General features: G+C 44.4%; 1 protein-coding gene across 1 annotated transcript in view; it reads right to left on the bottom strand.

The window, feature by feature from the left end:
• HYDIN (HYDIN axonemal central pair apparatus protein) overlaps positions 1-12,385 on the bottom strand; it is a 140,344-nt gene that overhangs the window by 14,047 nt on the left and 113,912 nt on the right. The window contains exons 59-74 of the mRNA XM_082269560.1: positions 12,074-12,225; positions 10,449-10,638; positions 9,950-10,049; positions 9,519-9,767; positions 8,946-9,088; positions 8,655-8,867; positions 6,955-7,115; positions 6,532-6,617; positions 4,671-4,881; positions 4,361-4,585; positions 4,131-4,269; positions 3,226-3,391; positions 2,823-2,970; positions 2,098-2,305; positions 1,757-1,978; positions 1,123-1,292 (exon numbers count right to left, since the gene is read on the bottom strand). Coding sequence (XP_082125686.1) covers positions 1,123-1,292; positions 1,757-1,978; positions 2,098-2,305; positions 2,823-2,970; positions 3,226-3,391; positions 4,131-4,269; positions 4,361-4,585; positions 4,671-4,881; positions 6,532-6,617; positions 6,955-7,115; positions 8,655-8,867; positions 8,946-9,088; positions 9,519-9,767; positions 9,950-10,049; positions 10,449-10,638; positions 12,074-12,225 — 2,783 coding nt within the window. The remainder of the gene's footprint in view (positions 1-1,122; positions 1,293-1,756; positions 1,979-2,097; positions 2,306-2,822; positions 2,971-3,225; positions 3,392-4,130; positions 4,270-4,360; positions 4,586-4,670; positions 4,882-6,531; positions 6,618-6,954; positions 7,116-8,654; positions 8,868-8,945; positions 9,089-9,518; positions 9,768-9,949; positions 10,050-10,448; positions 10,639-12,073; positions 12,226-12,385) is intronic.

Genomic DNA, 12,385 nt, shown 5'->3' with positions numbered 1-12,385 from the left:
CCCGGTCCGCCATTTAGTGATGCCTGTTCTAGAAGAATGTTTTCACAAAGTTTATTTTCAATATATTGGTGACAATGTATTTCATTATTATCACTTAGCGCTGCACTTTCTATTCTATTTATGTTAGCTTTGGTCTTTCTTTCCATCTCGTTACTCTCTGAGGAAGTGAGCTGGTACCTGGAAGTTCTATAATAAAGCGAGAAAGACCCATATAATATAGGGTCAAAACTTCTGGTAAGTTTTTGCAGAGGGTGGAGGATTCACTGAGTGGAGTCTTGTCTCGCAAGATTGCACACTGAGATTGAACACTGTTGGAATTGTGTACTGGAGATTTTAGAAGAAGAGCATACATTGAATCTGTGGATTTCTGCACTGAACACCTTTTGATCACTTTGATTAGCAATTATTTTTAGCACAAATATTTTATGGACTAGTCTACACTTATTAATTGGTTATTTGCACATTATTTATTTTTATTTATTTGCACATCATTTATGTATTTATTGTCTGTGTTATATGTGGTCACAGACAGATGAATTCGTTTTATCCTTTTTGTTACATTTGCACAAGATGATAGATTAAGAGGTTTGAATAGCATTTTAATATAACAGAAACAGTGATGTAGTATTTCTTATAAGCGCATTCTTAGAATAGCAACAGATTTTGTAATAAAGGCAGCTTTGAATGTCATATTTTCTTTAGATGCAGACATAGTAGTCAGTAGTAGTAGTCAGAGGTTTGTGGATTCAGTGTCAAAATGGAGTTTAGTGGATTTGTTGTCATTGTGGTAATCAGGCAATTCAGTTTCATTGTGGCGGTCAGTGGATTTGTGGCCATTGCAGCAGTCAGCGGGTTTGTTGTCATTGCGGCAGTCAGCGGGTTTGTTGTCATTGTGGCAGTCAGTGGATTTGTTGTTATTGTGGTAGTCCGTGAATTCCGTGTCATTGTGGTGGTCTGAGGATTTAGTGTTTTTGTGACAGTCAGTGGCTTCTGTGTCATTGTGGCAATTGGCGAATTTGGTGTCAATGTGGAGCTCAGTGGATTCTTTGTCATTGTGGCAGTCAGTGAATTTGGTGTCATTGAGGCAGTCTGAGGATTTGGTTTTGGGGCATTTTGGCTCACCTGACATCTCGGTCATCCTTGTTAGTGATGAAGAGTGATTTCCTGACAGGTCTCATCCCATCATGGAAGATGAAACAATGGCCGAAGTTACATTCTGTGAAAGAGAAGTGTATCCCAGGACGCACCGCACCTCCTTGTATTTGACACATCAGCTTCGGCCCGTTCTCTATCTGTAAGATGGCAGAATACACATTATTATATTGTGGATGATCTGTGTCTGCCTGTGTACTGCCAGGACCGCAGTCAGTGTGTCATAGAATGGCTTTGTATGTCATGCAATGGCACTCCATACTGCATACAGGTATGAGGATGGAAAACCCGATGGCCTACCTCCATAATACTCAGTCAAGACCAATATAGTGCAATATGGAGCCCCTGGGTTCCCTTTATGGACACACCATTATTTAAGTCCCTCACCTTCTTCTGACTTTTAAGGGGCCCAAGCTTTCTCTATATGGGCTCACAAAGATGGTCCATCTACCATTATCTGAGCCAGTTAGAGTCCCACTAGGGACTATGATGCACGGTCTGGGCCACTGCCCCATGCACATTCTCAGCACCTAACCACCTTAACTGGTGTCTGATTCCTGCTGACATCTCTGGCTGACGCACGCAGAACATACATGGCTCATACCTGTATAGCCAGCTGGGTGTCTTTGATAATGCATCTCTTAGTAGGATAGAAGGTCACAGAGGTCTGGGCTTGTCCTCCAGGCGGCACACACCCACTGCTTGCAGTCAGGTTCAGATACTCCTGCAGCACTCGTGGTGTGGACAGCGTGTAGCTGAAGTTAAAGGGGAACCTTCCATTATTAATGATGTGGAACTGGAGAGTGGCGCTGTCGTTAATATCCACCTATTGATCAAAGACAAACATATTCAGTGACAAGCAGCACTAAGGTCTCTTTTCGCCCCCCTAAAAAATACACCAGAACTACAACTATTTCCTATGTTTGCCATATAACAGGTCCTCACCTGTCCCAGGTCAATCTCATTGGGCTCCTGGGCAGACAGGTTTGTGACTGTCCCGGTGTTGTCCTGGCACTGTATGCAGACTTCAGTGGTGTGGCTGTCAGCCTTCACATTTAGATACAGCGGCTCAATTTTGGACTTGATGTCACAAATTAGGTTGAAGTTGACCTCTCCAATTTGTGATGGCGTGAACTGGATGCAGATGGGAATCCTGACAGCACAGAGAGGTGATCAGTGTCACAGTGGTGTTAGGCAGAAGCAGATTCATGTTAGGTATTGGGTGCAAAGACGTACTGCCTAGGCAGCTGCACAGGGGTCCATAATGAAGGAGAAAGGCATTCAGAATGCAGGGCCTTTTTTGAGTGAGGGTACAGCCAGTGACTGGTGAGGTGGGTACAGAGAGGCACAGCATTCTGCAGTATATTTGTGGGTGCTCGACCAAGGAACTATAATAAAAGAACTATAATAAAATAAATGACAATGGCTAGTCCCTTGTCTGCACAGTAGGCTCTTTACTGACTCTATCTGTTGCCATTCATTATGTATATTGGAACATTACACCTGGCTGTGAAATTATGAGGATTTGTGTGTGTCTGTTAGTGCTGGTGACAATATGTGGCATATACAGGAGAAGTACGCTGTGACCACAGAGTACCACAGAGTACTGGCACTGTCCTGGTGGGACTGCACTGTCACCAGAAGACAGAACACACAGATGCGATCTTTACCTGCCCATCGGGGGGACGGCTCCTTCCCGTGGTCTCACCGAGAGACTCTGGCTGTGACCCTCTGAAAAACAAGAATGTTCCCGGAAGCAGAAGCTGAGTTCCTTCTTCTCATTATTAATGAGGTAGACAGATTCCTGGACTTCCTGACCTGTCCGCAGCGGGAAAAGAATACGAGAGGAAGAAAATTCATCAATAAAAAGCAGATACACTAAATGCCAGTTAGGAACACATACAGAATCTTATCAAAAAGGAAATTTTCATAGAAAGTGTGCTAAAAGACTAATGAGGGTAATCCATGATTCGCTTACTTTTCCACTCCGGGCATGGAACATAATGGATGACACCCAGTACAGGATGAAGAAAACTCCATAATGTTTGGCCGGGATATTGGGAGGTCACCTACCAGTCAGTAGAGATCGGAAGTTGAGGTGGGACCGGTCCAGGGACACAGAAGGTTCTAGAGCTTTTCCAACAAGCAGGAATGGGACGGAGATGTTCTGCTCAGGGATTGTGAAGGACCAGAAGGACTCACTGATGTCCAGGACTTGAGGGACAAACTCGAACATGATCTGAGGACAAACCAAGTCAAATGTTTTGGGATAGTGGTATCAAGTAGAGGATAGAGCTGAATTTTGCCTGTACCCCTTGGGCCATGTGTATGACCATCAACATCTGTGGTTGCAGAGATCTGCGTTATTTTTTCCTTATGATGTCATAAAACTTTTAAGGAGTTGCAAGAACATGATAAAAAAACCTGTAATGAATAAGATAAATAGGCTACCTTTTCTGTCCACCTACCACCAACCTCAATAAATTGGAACCATAACACCTACCCTCTTCCATGATACATTAGTGACATGACACCTACCTCCTGCCATGGGGCACTGGTACTATGACACCTACACCTTTCCCCGATACAGTGACATGACAACTACCCCCTCCTATGATACACTTGTATCATGACAACTACCCCCTACAGTAAGTGACATGACACACCATCCCAGGATGCACTTGTACCATGACACCTACCCACCCCCTCCCCTAATACACTGGCACCATGACCATTACTCATCCCCTGATACACTGGTGCCAGGACATCCAACCACCCCCCCCCTCCCCCTACACACTGGCACCATGACATCTAACCCCTCCCATGATGCACTTGTACCCTTACCCTCCCTTTCATGATACCTACTCTCTCCACCAATGCACTAGTGCCATAACACCCCTCTCCCCCATTCCCCAATAGGCTAGTGTCATAACACATATTGTATTCCTCCCTTGAAACACTGGTACCATAACATCTACCTCTGCCTTCTTCTCTGGCTGGATCAGCCCCTGCTCATTCAGACAGCGGAAGGTTGGAGGGTGCTGGATAGTTGGGGGGTCCTCACATGTCCACAGGAAGGAGTAAGGACTGTTGGTGGGATTCACAATACTGAAGCTCCTAATAAGATATAGCAAAACAAAATGTCATTTTTTTTTTTTTTACAAATATATTACATGTACCACTGTAACTTCTTAGTGTTCCTGGTTACCTGACATTTTTGGTCCTGACCCCCAGCGAGGTGAATTCCACAACTCGGGTGTTTGGATCCAAAGTGGTCCCTGAAGGGGCTCCACGGGGTCCACATAGCTCTGGGTTGCGTCTCCCACTGCTGATATAGTCAGAGTCCTCCAACTGGAAGTGGCAGTATGGCCGCAGGCTACGGCCTCTGACCAGGAGATGTGGCTCAGGCTGCCCAGGGAGCAGATTAGGGATGCTGGAAGATAGAAGGAAGTGAGATCATCCTGGGTCATCCATTTCATCATATGTAACACTAACAGTTTCACAGATTACCACCTCACCTGCAGATCAGATGACCCTCAAATTCGCCGACTTCCACAGGAGAAAACTTAATGAGAAACTCCTGGCTGTCCCCAGTAGGTATGTTGCCAGCGCTTGGCTGAATGCAGAACGGGGATGAATCTGTTCCCATAGACAGCAGAGACGTCACGCTCTCTAAGGCGCTGGAAGGACGGCTGTGGTTGGAAGTGCAGCGGGAACTGCCCAGGGAATCTGCCAACAATACGTACAGGAATGTGACCAAATACTACAATGTGTGTGTGGTATACGATAAATGGACCTCATTTATCAAGGTGTCTGAAACATAAACTATATGTATTGTCTTACAGCCAATAATACATACAGGAATATGACCATCTACAGCAAAGTGAGTGTGTTATACCAGTGTTTCTCAACTCTGGTCCTCAGGGCACACTAACAGGCCAGGTTTGCAAGAAAACTGAAATACATCACAGGTGATATATTTTGCTGCTCAGTGATTGCAGCATTCTGGTCTGCATCTCCCCAAGATAATACTTAAAATCTGGCCTGTTAGTATGCCCTGAGGCCTGAAGTTGAGAAACACTGTGTTATACAATGAATTGGCCTCATTTATCATGGTGCCTGAAATAGGAAACTGTCTGTGTTGTCTCACAGCAATGACTCAGTTCAGATCCTGTCCTGTAGAGCAGGGGTCTCCAAACATTTTACACAAAGGGCCAGTTTACTGTCCTTCAGACTTTAGGAGCGCCAGACTGTGGCCATTTGACGTAGAAAAGGTCCCAACGTCTATGGGTAAAAACTTGGGAGAAATTGTGCCCCATTATTGGTGTCATTGGGAGGAATTGTGTCCCATTGTTGGTGTCATTGGGAGGAATTGTGCCCCATTGTTGGTGTCACTGGGAGGAACTGTGCCCATTCAATGGTGCAAGTGAGAAGAATTGTGCCATATTGTTGGTGTCATTGGGAGGAATTGTGCCCCATTGTTGGTGTCATTGGGAGGAACTGTGCCCATTCAATGGTGCAAGTGAGAATAATTGTGCCCCATTGTTGGTATCATTGGGAGGAATTGTGCCCCATCATTGGTGTTAGTAGGAGGAATTGTGTCCTATCATGGTGGGAATTGTGCCCCATCATTGGGAGGCATTGTGCCCGTTCATTGGTGTCAGTGGGAGGAATTGTGTCTGTTCATTGGTGTCAGTGGAGGGGGGGGGGTTATGCCCCATTATTGGTATCAGTGGATGAAATAGTGCCTCAAGGGTCAGATATAAGCAAGCAAATGGCCACATCTGGCCCCCGGGCTGTAATTTTGGAGACCACTGCTGTAGAATAATGGAGGGAGGTTTGTGTCTGGTTGATGTTGGCAATACAGGAAGTTCTTACTTCAGTCATAAATGAAGATGGACAGACAATATGGTTTTATCTGGCTATTTCAGTATAATCCCAGCAGTTGATAGGGAGTATAGAGGAGTCCAATGGTAAATTATTTTTTTAATTTGTCTTTTGTAACTTGCAGTAATGGAAATTGGTTAAATGTTCTGATTGAGATGTAAAAATAGAATGAACACGCTGTTATCTGGTCCTAGTGAAGCTCACTGCTGCCCACTGTTGTCTCTACACAAGACATCCCACATCTCTGTGCAATCTCTGCAATTCCCTCACAGCACATTTATATTTTGTCTAGTCAGGTAATGGCGGTTCATCGTGTTGGTGGTCACTTGACCAAAATAATTAAGTCACCCCCAGCTCCACCAACATCGCCATCTTTAGAGGTAAAAATCTTCAGAAGAGTAAGCTTTATAATGGTCATGCGATTATAGACAGCAATGCAGCACCACCCATCACCAGCAGCTTAATATGCAAGGTTTCACAGTGTCCATTTACCCTTCTCCATGGCTCTGCTCTGTCCTTCCATCTGGACCTGCCAGGAGAACTCAAGCTGGACAGAACCACTGTTCTGTAAGAGGAACCTGAACACAGATAAAAGGAGGTCAGTTCCTGCACACATAGATAGAGAGAAGGTCAGTTCCTGCACACAGAGATAGAGAGGATGTCAGTTCCTGCACACAGAGATAGAGAAGGTGTCAGTTCGTGCACACAGAGATAGGGAGGAGGTCAGTTTCAGCACACAGATATAGAGAAGAGGTCAGTTCCTGCATGAAAATAGAAAAGAGGTCAATTCTTGCGCACAGAGATAGAGAGAGGAGGTCAGTTCCTGCACACAGAGATAGAAAAAAGTCAGTTTCTGCACACAGGTAAGAAAGAAGTCAGTTCCTGGTAAGGGTGTCTGCTTCTCTCTGCACTCACTTGTACACTAGTGTCTGGTACAGAAGAGTATCTCGGAAATGGATGTCCGCAGAACTGGCCTTGTACTGAGCATAGTCCACAGCAGCGCTCACCAACAGCTCCACCTGGCGAGACCCATCATCCAGAAGTGTGTGTGCCGGTTCCTGATCTGTCTCTATCACCTGCAGACAGATCTCCATTATTGAAGTTCTACTGCTCCGGGGGAACCCCGCTGTCCACACCAAAGCACTTCTCTGACCAAAGACACGCAGTCATGCATCCTGCCATCACAGACCCACTGCTGCCCTCAGAACTGGCCAATTTCTGACTTTTTGGCTCCCATACTCTCAGGGAGGAACCTATTGCCCACTGGTACCAGAGATTCTCCAGTATGATGGACAGTTGACATGACTGTTGTGGTTGGTGTTGTCTAAAGAAAAAAGGTGAAAATCACCAGGCAATTGAGGGGTTGGATACTCACTGACACACCATTTAGGTGTGGTAATTGCCTAGGGACTAAGTAAAATTTAAGAAAAAATGGCAGCTGAAAAGACAGACGGTCTAATAGTAGGCAATAGTTTACCAAGCAGTTAAGTATGCAAAAAAGTTTATTGAGATTTTTATAAAAATATGTGGATAGTCATCCACTTACGGGTTAAACCTTCCAAAGGATAAACATTAATACATCATACATACCACAAGATTATTAAAAAAATATGGATTGTTACCCAATGTGATAAGGAAATATCAGTGTAGCTACTCATGGATCTTATCCAGTAATTGGATTAGTACGCTTAATCCAATATGCCTAATAATGCCAATCAAAAAAACATATAGACTTGATGCAGATAAACTGCAATAGACAGGATTGTCACACAATTCCAACATCAATGGTAGAATATAGATACCACATGCAGATATCACAGGATATCAAAATTGGGAAATTACTCCTTTAAGTTTGACTTTCAAGCTAGTTGACCTATTCAGGTAGTGAAGCAGTAATTCAATATCCATAAAATTTATCATTGAAATGCAAAGGGAAAGAATGCATCATTATAGTTGAATCCAAGGAGAGAGAGAGATTGTTAGTTATTCAAGCACTAGCAATGTCAGTGGCATTTAGCAAGCAGAAAGCATATATACTGTATGTGTCATCAATAATAGTTAAGCCGTCAACGCATGCGGACACTGTTTCTGCTTTTGCCATCCACTGCAATTCAATATGCCGCTTTGCTCTTACAGTTGGACAGTGCTGGTTAAAAGGCTGATGAGATCATTATATCGGCAGAAAGCATAATCGGCATAGCTAGCTGACAATAAGCAGGTAAGGAATACTGAGCTGCAGGAATGAAGCCTTAGGTGAAAGCAGAGCCGTGGTAAATTAATTTACCACTGTTGTTAATTCTACTCACTGCTTCGCCTTCCCAAGACAGTCCCAACTGATCAGAGTTGTACTGAAGTCATCCAGTTTGTAGCTAGCAATGCAGTGTTATGGCGATATTACAGCTCTCTCTCTGGTCCCTCGCTGTTGTCTAACCCTGCCTTCTGCCCTGTCCCCCTGCAGACCTTAGCTTAGATAGTAGGGTTATTAAAGCTCCATGATGTGAAAATGGCTCTGTACAATAAACTCTGATAACTTCACATCTTGACATGAATAAAGTCTCTTCCCACCAACATGTCACTGTCAGAATGGATGCTCACTTTGGTTTCTCCCAGCTCACCTTCTTTTTGGTTGGGCGCTGCACTCCTTTCCCTCCATCCACCCACTTCACTGTCCTCATTCTGTCATCCCAGTCTGGAATCTGGTCCACGGGAAGTGGGAACGAGATCCGCCACACTCTGCACTTCATCGGAGACTTGTCCAGTATCACAGCCACGTCAGACTTCATAGTGAGCGTCACATCCTTGGTGCAGCCGGCATGGATATGTCCAACCTGTGGGCAGGATAAACAGTGATTACTTTATCTCATGTCTATGGCAGGTGGCCGCACTGTGACACCTTCATATCATACCTGAGGGGAGAAGTCCAGAGGAGCCTCCTGAGGCCACTCAAACCTCATGGTGTCCGTCAGGCTGCGGTTTGTCATGGTGAACGTCACCTGGTATTGCTGACCGATGTGACAGTCCCCAAAAACAACGTGCTCGGTCCGGGTGGCTGTTACATAAACACAGAAAATTACAGTTATAAAAAAGGCACTAAGGTATGGTGGGGGGATGGGAGTTATTTAGGCATAGTAGGGGATGGGAGAACTGGCTTAGGTATAGTGGGAGGGGGCCATCCTGTATAGCGGGGGGAGGGGGCTCAGGTATAGTGGAATAGAAGAATTTTGGTATTCGTATAGCAGGAAGGGGGCACTTGGGTATAGTAGCAGAGGGGGCTCAGTTTTAGTGGTAGGGGTGTACTTGGGTATAGTGGGGGGTGTTACTCAGGCATAGTGGAACGGTGGTGCTTGGGTATTTTAGTAGGTAGACATTTGGGTATAGTGGAGGCGGCACTCACACATGGCTCTTTCTTTATGTCAATGTGTCAGCTGATATACCGGCTTTCACCATCCCTAATGACTCATTCACAATTGAAGCTTTACCTTCCACATCATCATCCAGCTGTCCTTCAGGGGTGAACAGTCCTCCCGGGCTGTGGATATTGTCGAGGGTCAGGTCTTCCAAGTAACCCTCCCCCACTAGTTTTACACTGGTCTTCTCATATTGATTGTCAAGCACCGACATTTGCAAGGCGCACTCACATCGCAGTGGCTCAGTGGGACAAAAGATCACATCGAATTCTGCCACTTCCCCTGGATGAAGGATCAGTGAGGCGGTATGTGGCCGGCGCCCTATGGGCCACAAGAGAACATGAGATGAAAGACAACTTCTATAACCCACCCCCACACACACACTGATATACACACAGCACTAAGGATGGCTGTACGTACTCCACACTGATACACAAGTCACTCAGAATGGCTGTACTTCACACAAATATACACAACATTTAGGGTAGCTGATGGTTTCTCACCTGGCTCTCCTCCCTCACCCCAGGCTGGGTAGATGCAGTGTGTGTTGGGCTTTGGTTTTAAATTGAAGACTTGCCCACATTCAAGTAAGTCAATGTTCAGCTGTCAGGGGAGAAATTCAGTTACTGATAGAATACATACACAAGACACCAGGATGGTTCTCCTCTATTACAGTGTATTATAAAGGGGTATCATACTTTGTAACACACTGTGTATCATTGCTGTACTGCACAGCAAGACACTATAACATAAGGGGGTTGATTTACTAAATTGGAGAGTGCAAAATCTGGTGCAGCTGGGTATGGTAGCCAATCAGCTTCTAAGTTTAGCTTGTTCAATTAAGCTTTGACAAAAAAAACTGGGAGCTGATTGGTTTCTATGCAGATTTGCACTTTCCAGTTTTAGTAAATAAACCCCAAGGTGTAATACAAAATTTATATTCAGCTATTACATTACTACAAACAGAGTGTGTGTGTACAGTGCTGACGGTAGGACAGTCACCTGGGCTGGGATGGATCCTTCATTCTTTAAAACAAGGGGGAGCTGCTGGCTCTGACCAATCAGAAGTCTTTGGAAAAGTAGGACAGGGTTTCCATGCTTGCTGCGCAGTATGGGGCGTAAGATGGTGACCCGGGGAAGGTTGCCCTCCCCACAGATGTCAAAGGTCAAGTTTTGGGACTTGGAAAGGGCACTAAAGAAGGAGAAAAGAAATAGATGTTCATACAAAAGACAAGGACACAAACCCACAATGACATTTCAAAACTCAGAGATGGGCACAATACTGACTTATGGGGAGCTAAGAAGCATCACGTTAGGTTTTCCCATTGAAGATTCTCAAATCAATTACAAACCCTGCACTCCACAACTTATGTCTGTGTTTCTAACGGAGTCTTCAGAGGAATTTGGATAAGCTACTGTTGGATTAAAGCCAGGATGGTTTTATCCTGGTCAAAAAAAACAATGAGATTTCCAGTCTTATCCCGGTAACCTCCAGGTCATTTCATCTACGAAAGTATACTGTGGTCTCCTGACATACTCTTCGTGTTGTCTTATATTACAATATAATTGTGCTCTCCTGACATACTCTCCATGATGTCTCATACTACAATATACTGTGCTCTACTGACATACGCTCCATGAGGTCTCATATTACAGTATACTGTGGTCTCCTGGCATACTCACCATGATGTCTTATACTACAGTATAGTGTGATCTCCTAACATACTCTCCATGATGTGTCATTGTACAGAATACTGTTGTATCCTGGCATACTCTCCATGATGTCTCATACTACAGTATACTGTGATCTCCTGACATACTTTCCATGATGTCTCATACTACAGTATACTGTGATCTCCTGACATACTATCCATAATGTCTCATACTATAGTATACTGTGATCTCCTAACATACTCTCTCCACGATTGTGTATACTACAGTATATTGTGATCTCCTAACATAATCTCTATGATGCCTCATACTACAGTATACTGTGCTCTCCTGACATACTTTCCATGATGTCTCATTGTACAGTATACTGTGGTCTCCTGGCATACTCTCCATGATTTCTCATACTGCAGTATACTGTTGTATCCTGGCAAACTCTCCATGTCTCATACTACAGCACACTGTGATCTCCTGACATACTCTCCATGATGTCTCATACTACAGTATACTGGGATCTCCTAACATACTCTCCATTCCATGATGTTGTATACTACAGTATACTGTGGTCTCCTGACATACTCTCTACGATGTCTCATACTACAGTATACTGTGATCTCCTGACATATCTCCATGATGTCTCATATGACAGTATACTGTGATCTCCTAACATACTCTCCATGATGTTGTATAATACAGTATACTTTGATCTCCTAACATACTCTCCATGATGTTGTATAATACAGTATACTGTGATCTCCTGACATACTCTCCATGATGTCTCATACTACACTATACTGTGCTCTCTTGACACATTCCCCATGATTTCTGATACTACAGCATACTGTGCTCTCCTTACATACTCCCCATGTTGCATTATATGATGAAATAATATGCTCTACTGACATATCCTCCATGTTACCTCATACTACATGAAGAATGTTTGGCAGATTACTTTATACCTTGGCATCCCCTCCACGGCCGCCTCAAAGAAGCACTGGTACATCTGCATACTCTGGGGGGTGAAGAACACGGTGACAAAGCTATGACTGTGACTCGGCACCGTCATCCGCGATGGCTGGATTTCGAAGATGTCAGTGATCCGAGCTGTGGACTAGGGGAAGAAGAGTGGCCAGTTTACCATACAGTGCTGACATAAGATCCTCCCTACATCCACATACAGGATAACTGAATAGGTCAGTGCCAAGTGATTTACCCTTCAATCAGTCAATAAGATTCATTATCCATTAGAACAATAAAAGGTGATTGGTGAG

Source organism: Pelophylax lessonae (genome assembly GCF_965119305.1).
Source record: "Pelophylax lessonae genome assembly, chromosome: 10".
NCBI lineage: Eukaryota > Metazoa > Chordata > Amphibia > Anura > Ranidae > Pelophylax > Pelophylax lessonae.
Note: the sequence above shows the minus strand (reverse complement) of the source record. Positions and strands in the feature narration are given on the sequence as shown.